We start from the raw sequence: 16,977 nt of genomic DNA, 5'->3' as shown, positions 1-16,977 counted from the left end.
TTCTGGGATTACTCTTGGAGGCTATGTATACATACTGGTAAGACTCATTCACACCTGATATACTTCATGCTCTTTTTGCTAAGCATTTTCGACTGGCCACCAGAGTGAGATGAAGTCAAAGGTGTGGCTTATACAAACACTGGACTGCTGTACCAGCTGTATCACTTGCATTCCACGCACCAAAATAAGAAACTCACTTGAAATATGAGCTATTTTTAAACAAAAGGTTATAGTTTCGCATCAATTTCTTGTGCCACGGAAAGAGGAAAGCAGTTTCAAACTGGTCTCCTGCAAAGTGTTTGCCTATTAATGGTCCTTCTAAGATCACCTTGCAGAATAGTATTTTGAAAGCATAACATGTAGCTGAACCACAGAATACTGGCCAGTTTGCCTCCAAGCAAACTATTGTAATTTTAGTATTGCCATACTGCTGATCTGAATTGATAAGTTTTTTATAAATAGATGTAAACAATTCCTTCTCCTCAGTTACAACTGAATGTAACGCTAAAAATACCTACCTTTTATATATCATTAGTTGATTCCACCATAATTCCACTATTTCCTTATGTGTTTAAAAGGACCATGCACCTAACATACAGACTTAAGCTTGCATTCTATGCACAAAAATAATGAGAAATAGAATCATGTTCAAAATCATTATAGCAGTTTGTCTCTCTACATTTCTCAGAGAGGTAAAGCAAACAGAAGTAGAAAATGTACAGAGGGAGGAGAGTGTCAGACTTGCACTGGTTTCAATAATCTCGCTTAAAGGTCAGGTCTGTAGAGCCATCACATTCTGGTATAGTCTTATACGATGGATTGAATTTACAAATCAAGTTGTATTCGGTTTACAAGTGTTATTTCTATGAAAAAGTTAGTACAGGACTAAATGACAGTCAAGAATTGAAATAATTACTGAGAGAAAAATCATCACAACACTGCCAAACAGATTCATAGTGCTCTTCGAACACGCATTATTTTGATCCCACATCTCATGAATATAGTAAAACTGAAAAAGGTACAAACAGCAATGAAAGTAACTGATTATTTCCATATAAGAAATAATTAATGATGTCTCTTTACTCCAGAAAAGACAACCAACATGGCAAAGGTCTACATAGGCCACATGGAAAAATGAATAAAGAGCAAAAGCTTAATGTCTCTTACAATACAAATATTATTTGCACCAAATGAAACTAGCAGGTGCCAGGTTCAGAAACAAACAGATTTATTTACACACTGTGAAAAGCTCTTTGTCGCAGGAGGCTGTGGATGTAATAGTTTATGTGTTCAAGAAGAATTCTAGACAGCATTGCTCAATTTAACAAAAAATACACACTGAGGGCAATTAAATTGAAAAAAAAAGAAAAAAAAAATCACAACTGTCTGAGGGAGACTGGCTCACACATTAGTGGATACTACAATATTCATGCCTGTTATTATGCTCCAGACTGCTACTGCTGACGGCTTCAAGAGACATAATGGGAGGATAGATGGACCATTAGTCTGATAATGGTGTTACTAATCTTGAGTCAGTAAACTCACTTTAGGTGCATTTTAGGGAACTGGATACATTAAGTTTCTGTGAGCACCTTCTGCTGTTCTTTTTAAAGGAAACAGCCTCATCATAACAAAAAATTCAAATTTAATAAAAATTGTAAGTTTACTTTAAAATCAATTTGGGCTACTAAAATTCTGCACTACTACAAAATATAAGGAAAACCAACTATGAAACAAACTGTAATGAGGCTATGGAGTCTCTTCAAATGCCAGCTTTTAGTAATTTTCTCACCTGCCTACATGAGTCACATAGTACGTTTCTCTTCTCTTGCTTATCAGGAGAATTTCTGATTAATTTTTCCTATTGTACTCTTTTTTTATGTCAGTAATATCAGAGTGGGTTTGAATGACTTGGCAGTAACACACTTGGTTTGAACAGGTACTTCTATGACTCCTACGACTTCACATAAGGAGCCTAATGAGAAGCCTAATTGTGTCTAGCATAGTGTAGAGGGAGAAGCCCGAGAAGAAATTGGCAGCACATGCATGAGTTTGAACACTGAGGCAAAATGAATGTCATTTTCTGCTCAAAGTGATACTATTGTGCAGAATATGTTCGTTCATTTAGGTAAATATCAGAAGATATTTTTTTATTCTGCAACTATAATCTACTTTTTTACAGTTCTTTCTGACCTATAGGTAGTACTATGTATTTGGTCCAGAGAAAAAAAAGATACATAACAAACTGTCAATGGCTATTCGCTTTCATTTGAAAGAAGTTCTTACTCTGACCAACATTTATATTATAGGAGAAGAATGATGGAAAAAAGGAATTTTATTCACAAAAATGACTTAAATTTGTTTTTACAAAATAATGAATCATGCAAACTCATTACATAGCAGTCTCAAGCCTTTCTCCAATAGTATTTGGAATCTGAACATGTGTCCAGTAGAGAATGAAAGTCCATGAAAATTCTAATAAAACTTAATCAAACTCTGCATGTTGCAAAGTTTATGAATCCCAAATTATAAAATATTTATAAACCAATTACAAAATATTATCATACTAATCCAAAAATTTTGTAAGAAATCATTCAGGCAAGTACCTCGAGTTCCAAGTTCCCCCACTGAGCTTTTCTAACTTTTCTCTTTATTAGAGTTAATTATAGCATAAAACTTTCTACTACATTAACACACAGAAAAGTGTCATGCAAGATTTTCTTCTCCAGGCCGCCTGCAACAGTAGAACCTAGTCTTAAGCTTTCCAAACAATATAGACATTCACCCAACAACAAAGAGAAATAAAAATTAAAAAGGAAAATCAGCCATTGCAAGAGAAGAGAAAAGTCCAAGAAAGTAAGTTCAAAAGTTCGACCAGTGAAATGGAAATAAAATGTGTTGCTGGTATATATGGTTTTAGAGTATGTAAAATGTCCATGAAGGAACTGCCATTCTCTACCATCTTCCTCTGCTGGAAAACTCACCTGCAATATTCAACTGCAAAATGCAGTCAAACTTAAAAAGCCTTAATACTGTAAGCTCCAGCAGGCAGGCAGTATTTACTGCCAGGCATCTTCAAAACTGATTACCTTTAATGAGAAATAGGCAGCCTTTTCTAAAATAAAACCAAACCTTCTGTCTCCCTAAAACTGACAGCTTCCATCTTTCCTAACCCTGAGATAAGATGGAGACTGCTGAGAGGCAACTTCCCAATTCAAAGCTTCTAGTTAGTGCAGACAGGAAAGGTACACACAAGCCTTTATTCCCCCCACTTCCACAAAACTCCAGTTAACTAGTTACCAGATGATTACTTTTCAGAGAAAAATGGAGGGAAGCCAACACAGAGGGAGTAAGCTGTGGTCTAATCCTACAACTCAAGATCCAAACTGCCAAACTGTATAGCAAATGGGGAAGGAAGGAGAAAACTCAACAGGATGAAAAGCAAAGCTGAAGCTTCATCTTGATAAAAATCAGTCTAAGAATGCTGCTATGTAAAGGTATGTATGCTTTTATCTCCCTTTAAAGCCATAGCTATTAAAAAGGCAACTAACATTCATGAGGAGTTCTGAAATCTTCCCTTCTAGTGTCTAAAAAAAGAAAAACCACAAAAAAATCCTATACATACAAAGATGTTCAGCCTGAGACTGGATCTCTCAAGCAACTAACAGAGACTATGACTTCAGATTTTAATACAGCACTTCTAAAATCATCACCATAAAAATCATCATAAAATAAGAGCTCCTATACAGGCAGCTAAGTCAGTACATGCTGTCTCAAAAGAAACCAAAAAACATTTCTATTTCCATGAACATTGCAGCAGACAGCTGTGAACTCAGGTGACCTGCAGAAAATAACCCAAAAGTTTTGTCAGATCAAAAGCTGAACCTAAGCCAACAAATACTGAATACAGTGAAAAAATGGGAAGATCTCTGTAATATGTGAATCATTCCCACTCAAAGCACTAATAAGGCCTCTTTTAATACTGTGTGATGTTTTAGCACTATCCTTCCAAAGAGAACAATTAAAAGCTAAACAAAAAAAAAATTACAAATCTAGAAAGCATGACTGGTGAAAAAACTGGACAGCTTGTTATGGCTACATGGAAGATTACAGAGCGTTTACAGTTACCAGACACCCGAAAATGCATACAAGGCTGTAAAAAAGAGAATAATGAACATATCTATGAGCTTTATGACAAGACATGGTAGTCTTAACCAGCAACCACTGTGACTTAGATTGGTGTCTGGGAAATGATTTCTAGCCTTACCACATCACTGGAGATTTTATGCAATATAACCAAACATTTGTTAAGAATGAATGAAGTGTGGGTTATATCCTGCCCTGTATTGGGAGAATCAAGATGGCCTTCCTTCCAGCTCCTACTGAATCATGTGAGATGTAAATAACAAAGAAGAGCAGAAGAAATTAAGTAACTTCTTTCTACCATATTCCAAAGGCTGAGATGCACCTGCTTTAAGCAGGACAATGAGTATATGTATTCTGCCATGGTGCAATAGATACACACATTTTTAAACTACTGCCAACACAAAGCAGTACAGCAACTTGATTTATTATATGCAGATTCTTCTGCATTGTTGCTAAACAGTACACTGGTCCAAAGTTACTAAAATACTTAAAAAACTATACATATGTAAACAAAACATAAATAAGACAGCAGAGTTCTTTGTACATATAGTTTAGTACAGATTGTTAGGAATATTAATGAATATGTACAATTCTATACCATAGACTGCATTTTTACAATGCATAAATATTTTTTTACAGGAACAAATAAAAAATAAATTTGACAAATAAAAAGGAGACATATGCTGTCATAAACACTGGCAAACAGTCCATACTGTATGATGGAACATGTGCAAAAGGCTAGATTTCTCCAAACTAAGACGTTTAATGAATTTGTTACTCATTTCTGACCTTTTTACTAAAGAACTCTGAAAATTCCCAACAAACTAAAACTTTTCTTCTTAATCCCCACAGGTAAACAGGAAAGAACTGTAATCTCAAGTACTTTTTAGTAAATCAACTGTTTCAAACAACATAAGAAATTATTCAATAGTTACAACTTTCAAAGTCAGAAGAATCCCCAAATTTTCAAAGTGGCTCATTTGCAATAAATTCAGGATGCAGCTTTGTCAGGTTTATCAAGGCAAGATGACTGAGATGCAGGGAAGACAGTGGTAGGATTTCTGCTTGTGGATACAGCAACAGGAAGCAGTGCTGAAGACATGGAAGAGACTTTTGATGCTGGAGTATTTATAGCATTCAAAATTGCTCCCTCTGGACTGACCAACAGTTTTTTGATAGAAGTGTCTAAGTGAAGCACCGAAGTATTGCTTGGTAAATGAGAGTTTGGCAAATGAATGGCAGAAACCACAGAAGATGCAGCTACTACATTGACAGGAGATTTTATCACGGAAGACACAGATGGTGTTGCTGCAGACAGTGGGGGACATGAGTTAGCTGGAGTACCAAGTATCTGGGGTGTTGCATGTACGATGGGTAATGCATCTGCAGACCCAAAGGAGTTCACAATTTTTGTGGAGCTTTTCAAATGATGTTTTGATATCTGCCAACTTAATGAATTACTTGGTGCTAGCATCATTTTCGAAGTTACTGGATTAACAACCGGTACATCTTGAGCCTCTTGACCGTGGTTAATAGCTAAAGGAGGAGTCTGTTTTGTATTACAAGATAGAAGAAGAACATGGCTGCCAGCTACAAGGCCTTGTGGTGGAACAACAAAACGAGTACCATTAATCATTATTTGAGTTCCAGGTGCCAAAGGCATACAGGTGTTAATGACTATTTTCTGTTGAATGCAAGGTTCATACAACTGACTTCCTGCTTTGCTTGTTACAGTTGGTGAAGCTGCAGGCATATGAATCATGGAAGCACAAGTGTAAGCATGACTTTGTTTCTCTGTACTGGGAGGCACCTGCTGGCACTGCAGGGAATTAAAACTGGGAAAACTAATGACTTTCCCTGTATTTTGTGATGGAGGGGGCAACACACTCTGAGGTTTGTGAATACCTGCATTACTTGGCATAGCAGCTGAAACTCCTGATGACTGAAACTGAAGCAGTGTGGGCAACTGGCTTTTTGGTACTGGAGGAGGAGCTGGAGCTGCTGCTAACTGAGGAACTGTGCATAACACTTTGTGGGGGGTGGTTATAGATCCAGGCAAGCTAATGACTGGAAATTGCAAAGCAGATGCTAAGTTTTGAGGAGATACTGCTGGCTGTGTTGCTGAAATCAGCACAGATGAAGCAAGATGTCCTGTTTTCACAGTCGATATACCCACAGTATTTCCAGTACTTGATGTACACAGCTGACTACCAATAACTGGCCTTATTCTCAAGGGATCATTTCCACCAACCAAGACAGTGGGTCGTGTCCCAGAAGAAGTCCCACTTGACGTTACTGAAACAGATTCTACACATGCATTTGCCATTGTTACTGTAAGAGCATTTTCAGCTTTTGTTGTAACACATAAAGATTCAGTAACTGACACAGCACTTCGACTCACAAAACTTGCAACAGGAGCCAAAGTATTACTACCTGTCAAAGACAGCACCAAGTCCATGCTCTTTTTGTCTTCTCCCTTAGAAATTGCAGAGTGCAATATATTCACTGGTGGAGCCTGTTGTCCATTGCCTTTGGTATTTACAATGGTTTGACCTATATTTAGTCCAATTTTCACATCTTTTACTTGAGCAATACTTGGTGATGAGTTTATTCTTATTGGTGCGCCTACTGTAGATGGGATCAGAACCAACTGTGGTTGCTCTGTGGCACTAACGAAGGTTTTGCTTACGGATGAAGGAAGGTTATGTTTCAATGACTCAGCAACTAGACTGGTGGTTGATGGGCCATTAGCAATTTGCGTGTTAATGAAAATAAACTTTGGAGCATTAACACCAGTGGATGCTAGAGAGGGTATAATACTGACTCCTGATGCCCCACAGGGTGAGAAGATAGGTGGATTTGTGAGTAATGTAAGTTTCTGGACTGGCACACCACTGAATAAATCTCCAGTTGTTGCTGAGTTAGACTCAGATTGTATAACAGTTTTAGTTTTAGTATCATCTTGTTGCAGCACAGAAGAATCTGGAGTTACAACAGTGTTATTCTGTCCAATGCTAGTCACACTAAGAGGACTGTTTGGAGTTGTTGACGTCAAATTGCTGGCTAATGAAATGGAGGACAGAGAAGGAGAGGACACACAGCTAGAGTTCCCTATTACTTGGCCCAAAGTGCCTCCAACAGCAGGCTGGTGTAACGTCAATTTGATATTCTTCTCCGTTGCCTGGGTAAAATCAGCTGGGAAAGCTGGAATGTTAACAGAAGAAGCTGTTGAGGGATCAAATCCAGAAAGAGATGATTGTCCAGTATGTGGGAGACCAGATGCGTCTGTTGCTACAGACGGAACAGCAGAACATGATAATGATGTCGTTTTTGGCACAAGAAAAGCCTGAAGTTGAGGTGCATAAGTGAAAATTGAATTAGAAGATAAACTAGGTGAAATCTGGTCTGGGTTTGTTCGCACTTTAACAATTCCTGTGTTTCCACCTCGTGTTGTGACCAGAATAGATTGTGATTCTCTTACACACACAGTCTTCAGCTCTTGCCTAGTTTCAAAGGAGTCAGTTGTCTTCTGAGGTGCAAGGTTGTGACAGGCAGAAGTAGTGTTTGCAGACCCACTTAATGCTGTTGCTGATATCAAAGATTGGCTAGCTGTTGAAGGAGTAGGCGAAGTCAAAGACACAGGGGATGTGGCAGCTGAAGCTGTAGCCTTGATTTTGTCAGTTTCAGTTTGACTCACCTTAAGTGTTGATGATAATAAGTTACCTGCTGAAGTTACAGCAGCCAGTGGTTGTGCAGTGTTTAGGGGACCAGTCGTTTGTGACAAGTGGGTAATATCCTTGTTAAAAATTGTACTAGGTGACCGAGTGCTACCATTTGCAGGGCCTGCCACCAGAACAGACGTTAAAGAAACACTGACATTTGGTATTTCTGATGAAGTTGTACAGTGAAGGTCAGATGATTTTTGATGTAATGACTGAATGTCCTTGGACACAATTTTTCCCTCCTTCTGCTGAATAAGAAAATTCTTAGGTAAAATAAGAACTTGTTGCATAACTTTTTCTCCAGTTTTAGGGTCCATCACAGGTTGCATTTGAATCTTCACAGAGCTGTTCTGGAGATCTACTGGTACGCACTGGACATTTGGCATTTTGTATACCATTTGTAAAGGAGTCTTTGAACTAGTTTGGCAGGGCAGTGCTGGTTTTATCAGTGATGGTTCCAGAGGTGGTGAAACTGTCTTTTCAGAAGTAGATACACTTACGCCTGCGGGAGGTGACAGCTGATTTGTTAAGGTCACTTTGTTCCCAGTATTCTTGGCAAGCAACGCCTGGATGGGTTTGGTCCCTTTCAGAAAGTTTGACACTGATGTTGTAGGATCTGTCAAGGAAAATGATTCTGGAGTTGACCCTTCCAATTGTTTCAGCTCAGTCAAACAACTATCTGGCTGCAGGCTACTTTCTGAAATCTGGACTGCAGCCTCATTAGTGCTCAGCTTAGCTTTCTTCCTTGGTGAAAGCTCATTAGTGCTTTGATCCAGACAACTGTTTTGCTTGGACTGTCGTTTAATACATTTTGGCAGTGTCTTCTGTATTTCTTTGGAAGTTGATTCTTTTTTCAGAATTCTGTTTTTTCCTGCAGGTGAATTCATCTCCAATAGTTTCATTTCATCTGCAAGGATATTAAAACAGAAACGATATTTTACATGTTTGTGACCAATTACCTCTATATAACAATTATATAGTGTCTAGTTAAGGCAAATACATAGTTTGCAAGTACAAGGATATGTGGGAAAAAGAATGCCTACTTCTTTGAGGGCATCTGGTCAAGAACCTTTTCAATTAAAAAAGATGGTAATAAAGAAAGCAGGAAATAATAAACAAGAACATGCAAGGACATAAACCTGACCAGCATGGGAGATCGTGAGGAAAACCAAACTTGGTCATTCGAAGTAACTGATGAAGTCATTTGAGAGTGTGAGAATGCTTATTCCAGCAAAGTTATCTTGAGGGGAAAAAGGGAAACACCAGAAAAACAATATACAGAGACACCGATCTAACAAAACATTCATGGAGATAATGACAATAACCAACCTCACCAATCACACCAATTGATAGGCTAACAAGAAACTGCAGGTGTCCCTTTCAGGAAGATTAACCTTGAGTTTGCAACAGATATGGCTCTCCAGGGTACATCTTGGACACTGGGCTGGAAGGGGTGAGGTAATCAGCAGGGCTATACAAACTCATGAAGGGATGTGCAGTGAAAAGGAGAGGTGCAAGGACAGAGCAAGAAGTGCAACCTATGTGCCTAGTGCCAGCTGCTGGGGGATGTCTGTGTCTTCCCCAAATCCAGTGTACATGAGGGCAGTGTCTATTATTGGTTGACAAACTTCAAGACAGATTAGACAGTTAACAGATGGGGCTGGGGCCTGCGCGTATCAGGTGGAGTTCTAAGTGTGTGGGGTCTGTGGGACAAGGGTGTGGGTGCCACATGTTTCATACCAAGCATCAACCATCACCAATCAGTGAGCAGCGGATACATGAAGTGCACAAGAGGGCCCAGGATGCAGGCAGGGGTGCTGGGTGGACAGAGGAGCTGTGCACTGAGGTGTAGCCAAGGTTTTGGCAGCGCAGGGTTGCATGAGGGTCCTCTGTGAGGACAGACCAGGAGCTGTCCTGTGCCAGACACAGCTGACTCCAACAGAGATCCACTGCAGGACATAAATGAGCCTGTCAGCCAAGCTGGTGATGCCTCATGGGAAAATGCTGTGCTGGAGAGTGTGACAAATTGATGTTAAGGAAAAATGAAGGAGAAACAAACCCTGCAGACACCAAGGTCAGTGGACAAGAGGGGAAAGATGTGTTCCAGGCACTGGAACTGACTCCCCTCCAACCTGTGAAGACCCTGGTGAAACAGGCTGATCACCTCCCATGGAGGACCATGCTGTAATAGATATCTACATTGCAGCCTGTTGAGGACCCTACTCCACAGCAGGTGAATGTACCCTGAAGGAAGTTGCAGCCCATTGAAAGCCCACAGCAGAGCAGGCTTCTGACTGGAACCCATGGCTTATGTGGCATCCAGACAGAAGCAGTCTTATCCTGAAGGACTCTAGCCTGTGGAAAGGACCCATACTGGAGTAGCTCATGAAGGACTGTATCCTACGTGTGGGAAGGACCGCACATTGAAGCAGGGCAGAAGTGTGAGGAAGGAGCAGCAGAGACACAGTATTATGAACTGACCTCAACCCCCAATCCCCAACCTGCTTGTGTCACTTGACAGAAGAGAAGGTAGAAGAACTGGGAATGAAGTTGAGCCTGGAAGAAGATGGAAACAGCGGTGTGGTGGGGTGGAAGAAGCTGTTTCAGTTTTTGTCTTTGTTTCTCACCATCCTACTACTCTATTTTCAATTAGCAATAAATCAAATTATTTTTCCCCAAGTGAGTCTGTTTTGCTTGTGATAGTACGTGGTGAGTAATCTCCCTGTATGTATCCTGACACAAGTGTTTTCCCATCTTACTTTCTCTCCCTGTCCTGTTAAGGGGGCTGACAGAATAGATTGGGTGGGCATCTGGCAGTCAGCAAAGTCAGCCCATCATAAACATTGTCCTGGGTTTAGCAGTTTTTCTCCTTCTTAGTAGCTGGTGCAGCGCTGTGGTTTTGACTTTCAGCCTGGGAACAGAGCTGATAACACCGATGTTTTTAGTTGTTGCTAAGTAATGTTTACTCTGACTAAGGACTTTGTGAGTCTCATGCTCTGCCAGGGACGAGGGGAGGCCGGGAGGAAGCAGAGACAGGACACCTGACCCAAGGCGAAGGAAAGAAAGAGGGAGAAAGGCTGGGGGAGTGAGTGAACGAGCTGTGCGACCATGTGTTTAAACCACAACAAACATAAATTTTGAGCAGGCCTACTATGTTATTACAGAAATAATTAAACACAAAAATGGCAACAACCTGCATTAATCAGAATTTTCATCTTGGTCATGTCTGGCCTCTTCTAGTCTACCTCTGTCAGACACACATAATGAGCAATTTTAATACTATCACAGCAGTAGGTAAGGTAGAAGTAACACATAAGCTCACATGGAAAAATGAAGCTCATGAATCAAGTTCAAGCTATAAAAATTCCAGTAAATGCTTACCATTGACAGGGTGATATTTTTTGGAAACTTCCACATGTTCTGCAGACTCTGAAGATTTACCACATACTACTGCAAATAAATCTTTGCCAGAATCAACTTCGCTTTCATCGTTACTCCACAATTCTCTGTTAAATTTATCATGGTCTGGATGTCTTTTAAAGTCATCATAGTCCTTCTTCAATCTAGATCTTGAAAACAAAAAAGAAACTAACAAATAAAGAACCACACCTTTTTTTTTCTGTTTTGTTTTTTTAATTTGTATTTGCTGCCACACAAAAAAAGTTACTGTAGAATTGCCTGCATCCTTCAAAAATTTCAGGGTAGCTCTATCTGCAAGTCTCCACAACCCAGAAAATGTGAAGTGACAATAAAATCCCTTCCATCTATGTCATGGGATCTTACAACAACAGGCCAAAAGATATTACTTGTACTGTCACAGGGGTTAGATCCAGACTAAATTCTATTCCACACAAGAATTCCACCTAAGAATAAAATCTTAAACAATAAGCCAAAAGACAAATATGACCATCACTGTTTTACTACATTCATCTTCTATTTTTTCCTGTAATAAGTATACTCCTTCCTCTCAATGTAACCCTAAACAGAGAATTAAGTAAGTTTTGCATTTCCTACATACATCATGCTTTTGGCCCAGCTATGGGACCATAAGGTTAACTTTCTCTTTTAAGAAAACTTTCCTATCTCTGGGCCATTTGTACAGCTGCTACGGTCATTCCCATAGGCTCACACTCAACTGAAAAATGTGTACATGACAAATACATAGCTGCTTTACTTAACACCATTCAGGAACACACCCATTTACCTTGCTTATCTTACCAGCTACATATTTCCATTATCCCTTCTTCTAAACTATTGTTTATGTGAGATCTAGGGAGTATTTTAATATACAGTGAACTACAGGATTCAGCTAGTGATGAATATAATATCTAGGAAGATTACTTAGTGAATGAATACATTATAGCAATTAGCACCTTGTGTGGAATATAATTTAGTCCGGATCTAACCTGTATGACAGTAAGAATAATATCTTAAATCTACCCATTCTTATGCATTAAAATAAAGTTGTTTGCACTGAGTGCAGCAACGGCCAGCTGCTATCTAAGGAATTAAGACGAAAGAGCCAAGCATGAACCCCATGGCAGCTGGGATGGCACTAGGTGACTCTAAGGTCCTTTCCAACCCTAACCATTCTATAATTCTATGAAGTCATAGCTGGCAGGGCATGCGCCTCACCAGACAGGATGCCATCCCACTACCTCTGAATGAAGGAGCAGAGCAGGCCTAGGGGTGGTAACTGTGCTCAGTCAAGAGCCCAGATCAGCAGGCAAGTTCCTGGTGCTGAGACAGGTCTGAAGTCAAGCTGGGAAGTCAATTTGCACCTTCAGATCAGGATCAAGTTCAGTGATAACCCTAAGGGTCAGGACTTGGTCAAGAAATTTCTGGGAAGGTCCACAGTGATGATACAGGCCCAAGGTCAGTCTGAGGGTCAATCCAGATCAGCAGGACCTGTGCCCAGGCAGGCAACTGTTGTAGCCGAGTGGGAAACTGGTATTCCTATGCCACAGATCGAAGGCTGCAGAATGACCTGAAATGGGGATCCTAGCCATGGGCATGTGACGTGATGTGGACGGAGGCCCAGGTGAAGCTGGTTAAAATCCATAAAGCCTGATAGTTTACTCACAGCTTTGACACTCTCAAAGAGAGAAGACAACCTTGAAGTCTGTATGATTCAGTCATTAGGATTTTGAGCATGAAGCTGAGACACAGAACTACAGAATGAAACTAGGCAACTACTAAAGCTTCTGGATGGGAATTTCCTTTTTCTTTTGAGGAACTTCTGCTGTGGGTCTAGTGAACAAATATCATCAGTGGACACAAGTAACCTTTTCTTTTAAACATTGCTGCTATTTAAATACCATTCAAAATTATACTCTGTCATAGTTTTGAAGACACGGACCTTTCAGAAGGGAAGTAAAAAAAAATTGATTTTGATCATAAAGACTGCTCATACTAATTGAAAACGGCAAAAACGTAAGGAAGGTAAACTCCAGTTTCTTATTCCATATGAGGCCTTCACAGAAGGAAGGAGCTCCGCCAAGCCTTTCACAACCTGGAAGGCCAACATTGTCATTTGGTTAGTAGATGTTAGTATCTGGTTGAGACCCCCTGCAGACACTGCAACTGCAGCCAGACTTTTGGTGGTGCTGTAATTCATACCAGCATAAGCAATCTTTACTCAATTGCTTTTTTCTTTTCACATGATACCTTTATGCACCACCGTAATTGGTGCTACACTGCTGTCTTCCCCCACCCAACTCTCTTTCCTCCCCACAATCTGTAGTGATTGTTATTCAGCTGGAGCTGTTCCCTGGTACACCGTGTGTCTGTCCAAACAGCTGTCATATGAAATGTCTGCCCAAATAGTTATGCTATGAAATACATCAGCTTGCACTGCTGAATAAATCTGCATAAATGATCACCCCGCATACTGGAAACAGTAATACTTTTAGAAAGGATTTCAATCTGCCACATTTCTAAAAGGAGTCTGAACTGCTACTAACAGGAAGAAATAAGTATCTAAGGAAAATGAACAGAATCTCAAATAGCAAGGAACAGAAAAAAGCAGAACTTGTACTTTAGTCCCTTATTTAAAGCAAAATGTTCAACAACATCCTAGTTTTCCAAACAAGGATTTTAATTCATGCACCCTATCGATGGAATGAGCTACTTAGGAACTAGTTCTTAGTAGTTCTATATTTACTGTCTTTGGTGCTTTGCCGGGTTTTTTAAACATAACATGTTTTACACTTTTCATACAAAGTTCTGCACCATGTAACTGTGTAAGTTGCTTCCTTCACACTCAAAATTCAAGCACTGCTTGGGGATGGGCTGGGTATTGGTCAGCAGGTGGTGAGCAGTTGTATTGCGTATCACTTGTGTTTTCTGACTTTTCATTTCCGTTGTTGTTGTTGTTCCCTATTATTGGTGTTGTTATTGTTGGTACTATTTTTACTGTTACTATATTCTACTTTAATTATTAAACTGCTCTTGTCTCAACCCTGGGGTTGTGTGTTTTACATTCTTTGGATTCTCCTCCCCATCCCACCTAGGGAGGGAAAGTTGAGGGTGAGAAGGAAGCTGGAAGGCACTTAGTGACTGGCTGGATTGAAACCATAACAGATGCTCTAGTCTAGTTTTCTAGATACAGGTTTTCTGCACCTCTTAACCAAATAAATAGCAATGTATATCCTAATTCAATTGCAATACAAGTATTGATTGGCACAATTAAGCATTTTAGGGGAAAAAATATTAGGGAGTTAAGCTCAACTTTATTAGTCAGCTATGGAGACTGTACGTATGGAACATAAAATAATTCTTCCAAATAACTGCCAGTGCCTCACTGCTCTCCTCAAAGTATTTTCATTTATTTGAGAAGCTAACTTATTGATTAGTTTTTAAAAGGAGAATTCTGCTGTTTCCTACTCCATACACTCTTGTTAAAAAAATAAAAAAAAAAAAAAAACCCAACAGCTGATTACCTGTTTCTTTGAAATGCTTTCATTAGCTTTGGTTCCCATGGTAACAGCTCATTAAGCAGTCGTATCAATGTACCATGCAATTCCTTTACTGCTTGCTTCCGGTGGTACCATCTTCCCTGCAAATATAAATGACGTTTATTTATCATTGCATTAGACCTGAACCTTCTTATGTTTTATTAGTACCACAATAATCCTGGTTTACTAATACAGCATATGAAGAAAACAGCTGCAAGAAAATACCAAGTTTCACAGTTTAGCCTTAACCTATGTAAGACTTTTCACTTTTTTATACTACAGACAATGTCCTAGTTAAAAAAGCAACACTGCAAGGATGTTCACTTTTTATAGGTGAAACTTAAGCATAATACTAAAAACATATGTTTAAAATTACTTAATTGGGTAATTAACACAGGTTAAGGAAACCATGTATGCATACTGCTAATATAGATAGAATTCCTACAGAAAAGTCTTACCATAATCTCATTTAACATAAGTGATGCAACTTACATTATTGTAATTGTTTGCAAAAACAATTTACTACAATTTTCAGGTAAAAAACCCCACAATTTTTGCATTACATTTTGCATGTTATTTGAAGTTCTCTATAAAGGTTTTTTTTTTTACAAAAAGTTTTGCAAATTGGTCATTTATGAAGCAACAGACTATGCAGAAGAAACCCGTTTTCCACCATTAAAGATTTCAGCTTTTAACTCAAATGTATAATCAAAAATTCCTTTCTTTTCCAAACTGATACATGTAATCTTACGATCTTCAATGAAGAATTCATGTTTTCATAAATCTGGAAAGGCTGAATGTGGATAAAAGACACTGTGAAGTGACAATTAGCATATATATACATACATACATCATAACCATGGTGGCTATAATACTGCAGAGTACATCTCTTTAACACTCCCAGATACTCTTATAAGTACTTTTTTTCCCATTAATTTTTAATCCAGTTTATTACATAGAAGACTGAACAATTCACATATATGTAACAGTCTGAAAAAGAGAAGTGGCATACTCTAGTACTTCTCCCACTTTACTAGTTCTGTGCATTTTAGATAAGTGAGGATTTTATCTTCTGACTTCTCAGAAAGGATATAAGACAATGAAAAGACCTCTTATCCAAGAAAAAGAAGCAAGACTTGGGAACTTAGATAGAGCACATATCTTTCACAGCTTCCTGTGGTCCACCACATAAAAAAATGCAGAGCAGGAAAAGCTGGATGAAGCTTGACACAGCTGCCTTTCAGCAGTCTGCAATAATGATTTTCTTTTGGAGTAATTCCTTTCTATACATTTCAGCAGATCTGTCCAATGTACAGCAAGACCAATCAGTCTGAATGCTTGCTTGAAGAATGGGTATATATATTTTACAGATAATAATTTAAATGTTACATAACAAAATTAATACCTACTCTTATCAATCTTTAATTAAAATTATAAAAGCAAAGATTTTAAGAAGGAAATTATGCCAAATTACCCCTTAATGGTTAGTGTTGAGCACATAAGACAAGCCAGCAAACTACTCTTATCTCCCTTATTTGCAGCCAGTCATATCTGCAGAGGTAAATGCACTGTCCCATAAAACCTGATACTGAGCACTGCAACAGGAAACATCATTTGTATATACTGTGGCCTACGAAAGCATTTGATACCACATCCTCATGTTATCAGTCAACAGAATTAATTGCCAACATATGAAAGAATTGTTAACATATGAAAGAATATTATGCATACAGATTTATCTTTCTTGTAAGACATACAAAACATTTCACAGTTTCAAAAGGATGAATTAATATACTACAAAGTATTAGCTGATTGTATCAAAACAAAAATCAAAATGGCAAAAATAAACAATGCCACCACTATCAGAATACAGAAATGCTGTACATACATTTGATATAGCAAAAAATGAGGTGAGTAAAAGCACAGTATTAAGATATTTATGTAATGACTACAGATTAAGAAAAAGAAATTATTGATTTATGAGATTCATCTTTAAATCAGGCTACTATCTTGGCTTAAGTAGAAAAAATGAGTACTTACAAATCAGGTATCAGACGATCACTAATAAACTTTGAAGTGATAACTGTATCATGCATTTAATGGCCAGATATAAGCAGAGGGTTTAGAGAAGGGCAGACTTCAAGAATTTACTG

At 38.7% G+C, this 16,977-nt stretch overlaps 1 protein-coding gene across 3 annotated transcripts in view; it reads right to left on the bottom strand.

Annotated features, from left to right (window-relative positions):
• Window positions 1–2,317: 2,317 nt before the first annotated feature.
• Window positions 2,318–16,977, bottom strand: part of BRD10 (bromodomain containing 10) — a 57,314-nt gene continuing 42,654 nt past the window's right edge. For all 3 annotated transcript variants that reach the window (XM_065661443.1, XM_065661444.1, XM_065661442.1), the window contains 3 exons: window positions 14,810–14,925; window positions 11,250–11,437; window positions 2,318–8,775 (listed from right to left, as the gene is read on the bottom strand). In XM_065661443.1, coding sequence (XP_065517515.1) covers window positions 5,138–8,775; window positions 11,250–11,437; window positions 14,810–14,925 — 3,942 coding nt within the window. In that variant the 3' untranslated portion in view covers window positions 2,318–5,137. The remainder of the gene's footprint in view (window positions 8,776–11,249; window positions 11,438–14,809; window positions 14,926–16,977) is intronic.

This window comes from Lathamus discolor, chromosome Z (assembly GCF_037157495.1).
Source record: "Lathamus discolor isolate bLatDis1 chromosome Z, bLatDis1.hap1, whole genome shotgun sequence".
In the NCBI taxonomy this organism is placed as follows: Eukaryota; Metazoa; Chordata; class Aves; order Psittaciformes; family Psittacidae; genus Lathamus; species Lathamus discolor.
This window is presented reverse-complemented; position numbering and strand designations above follow the sequence as displayed.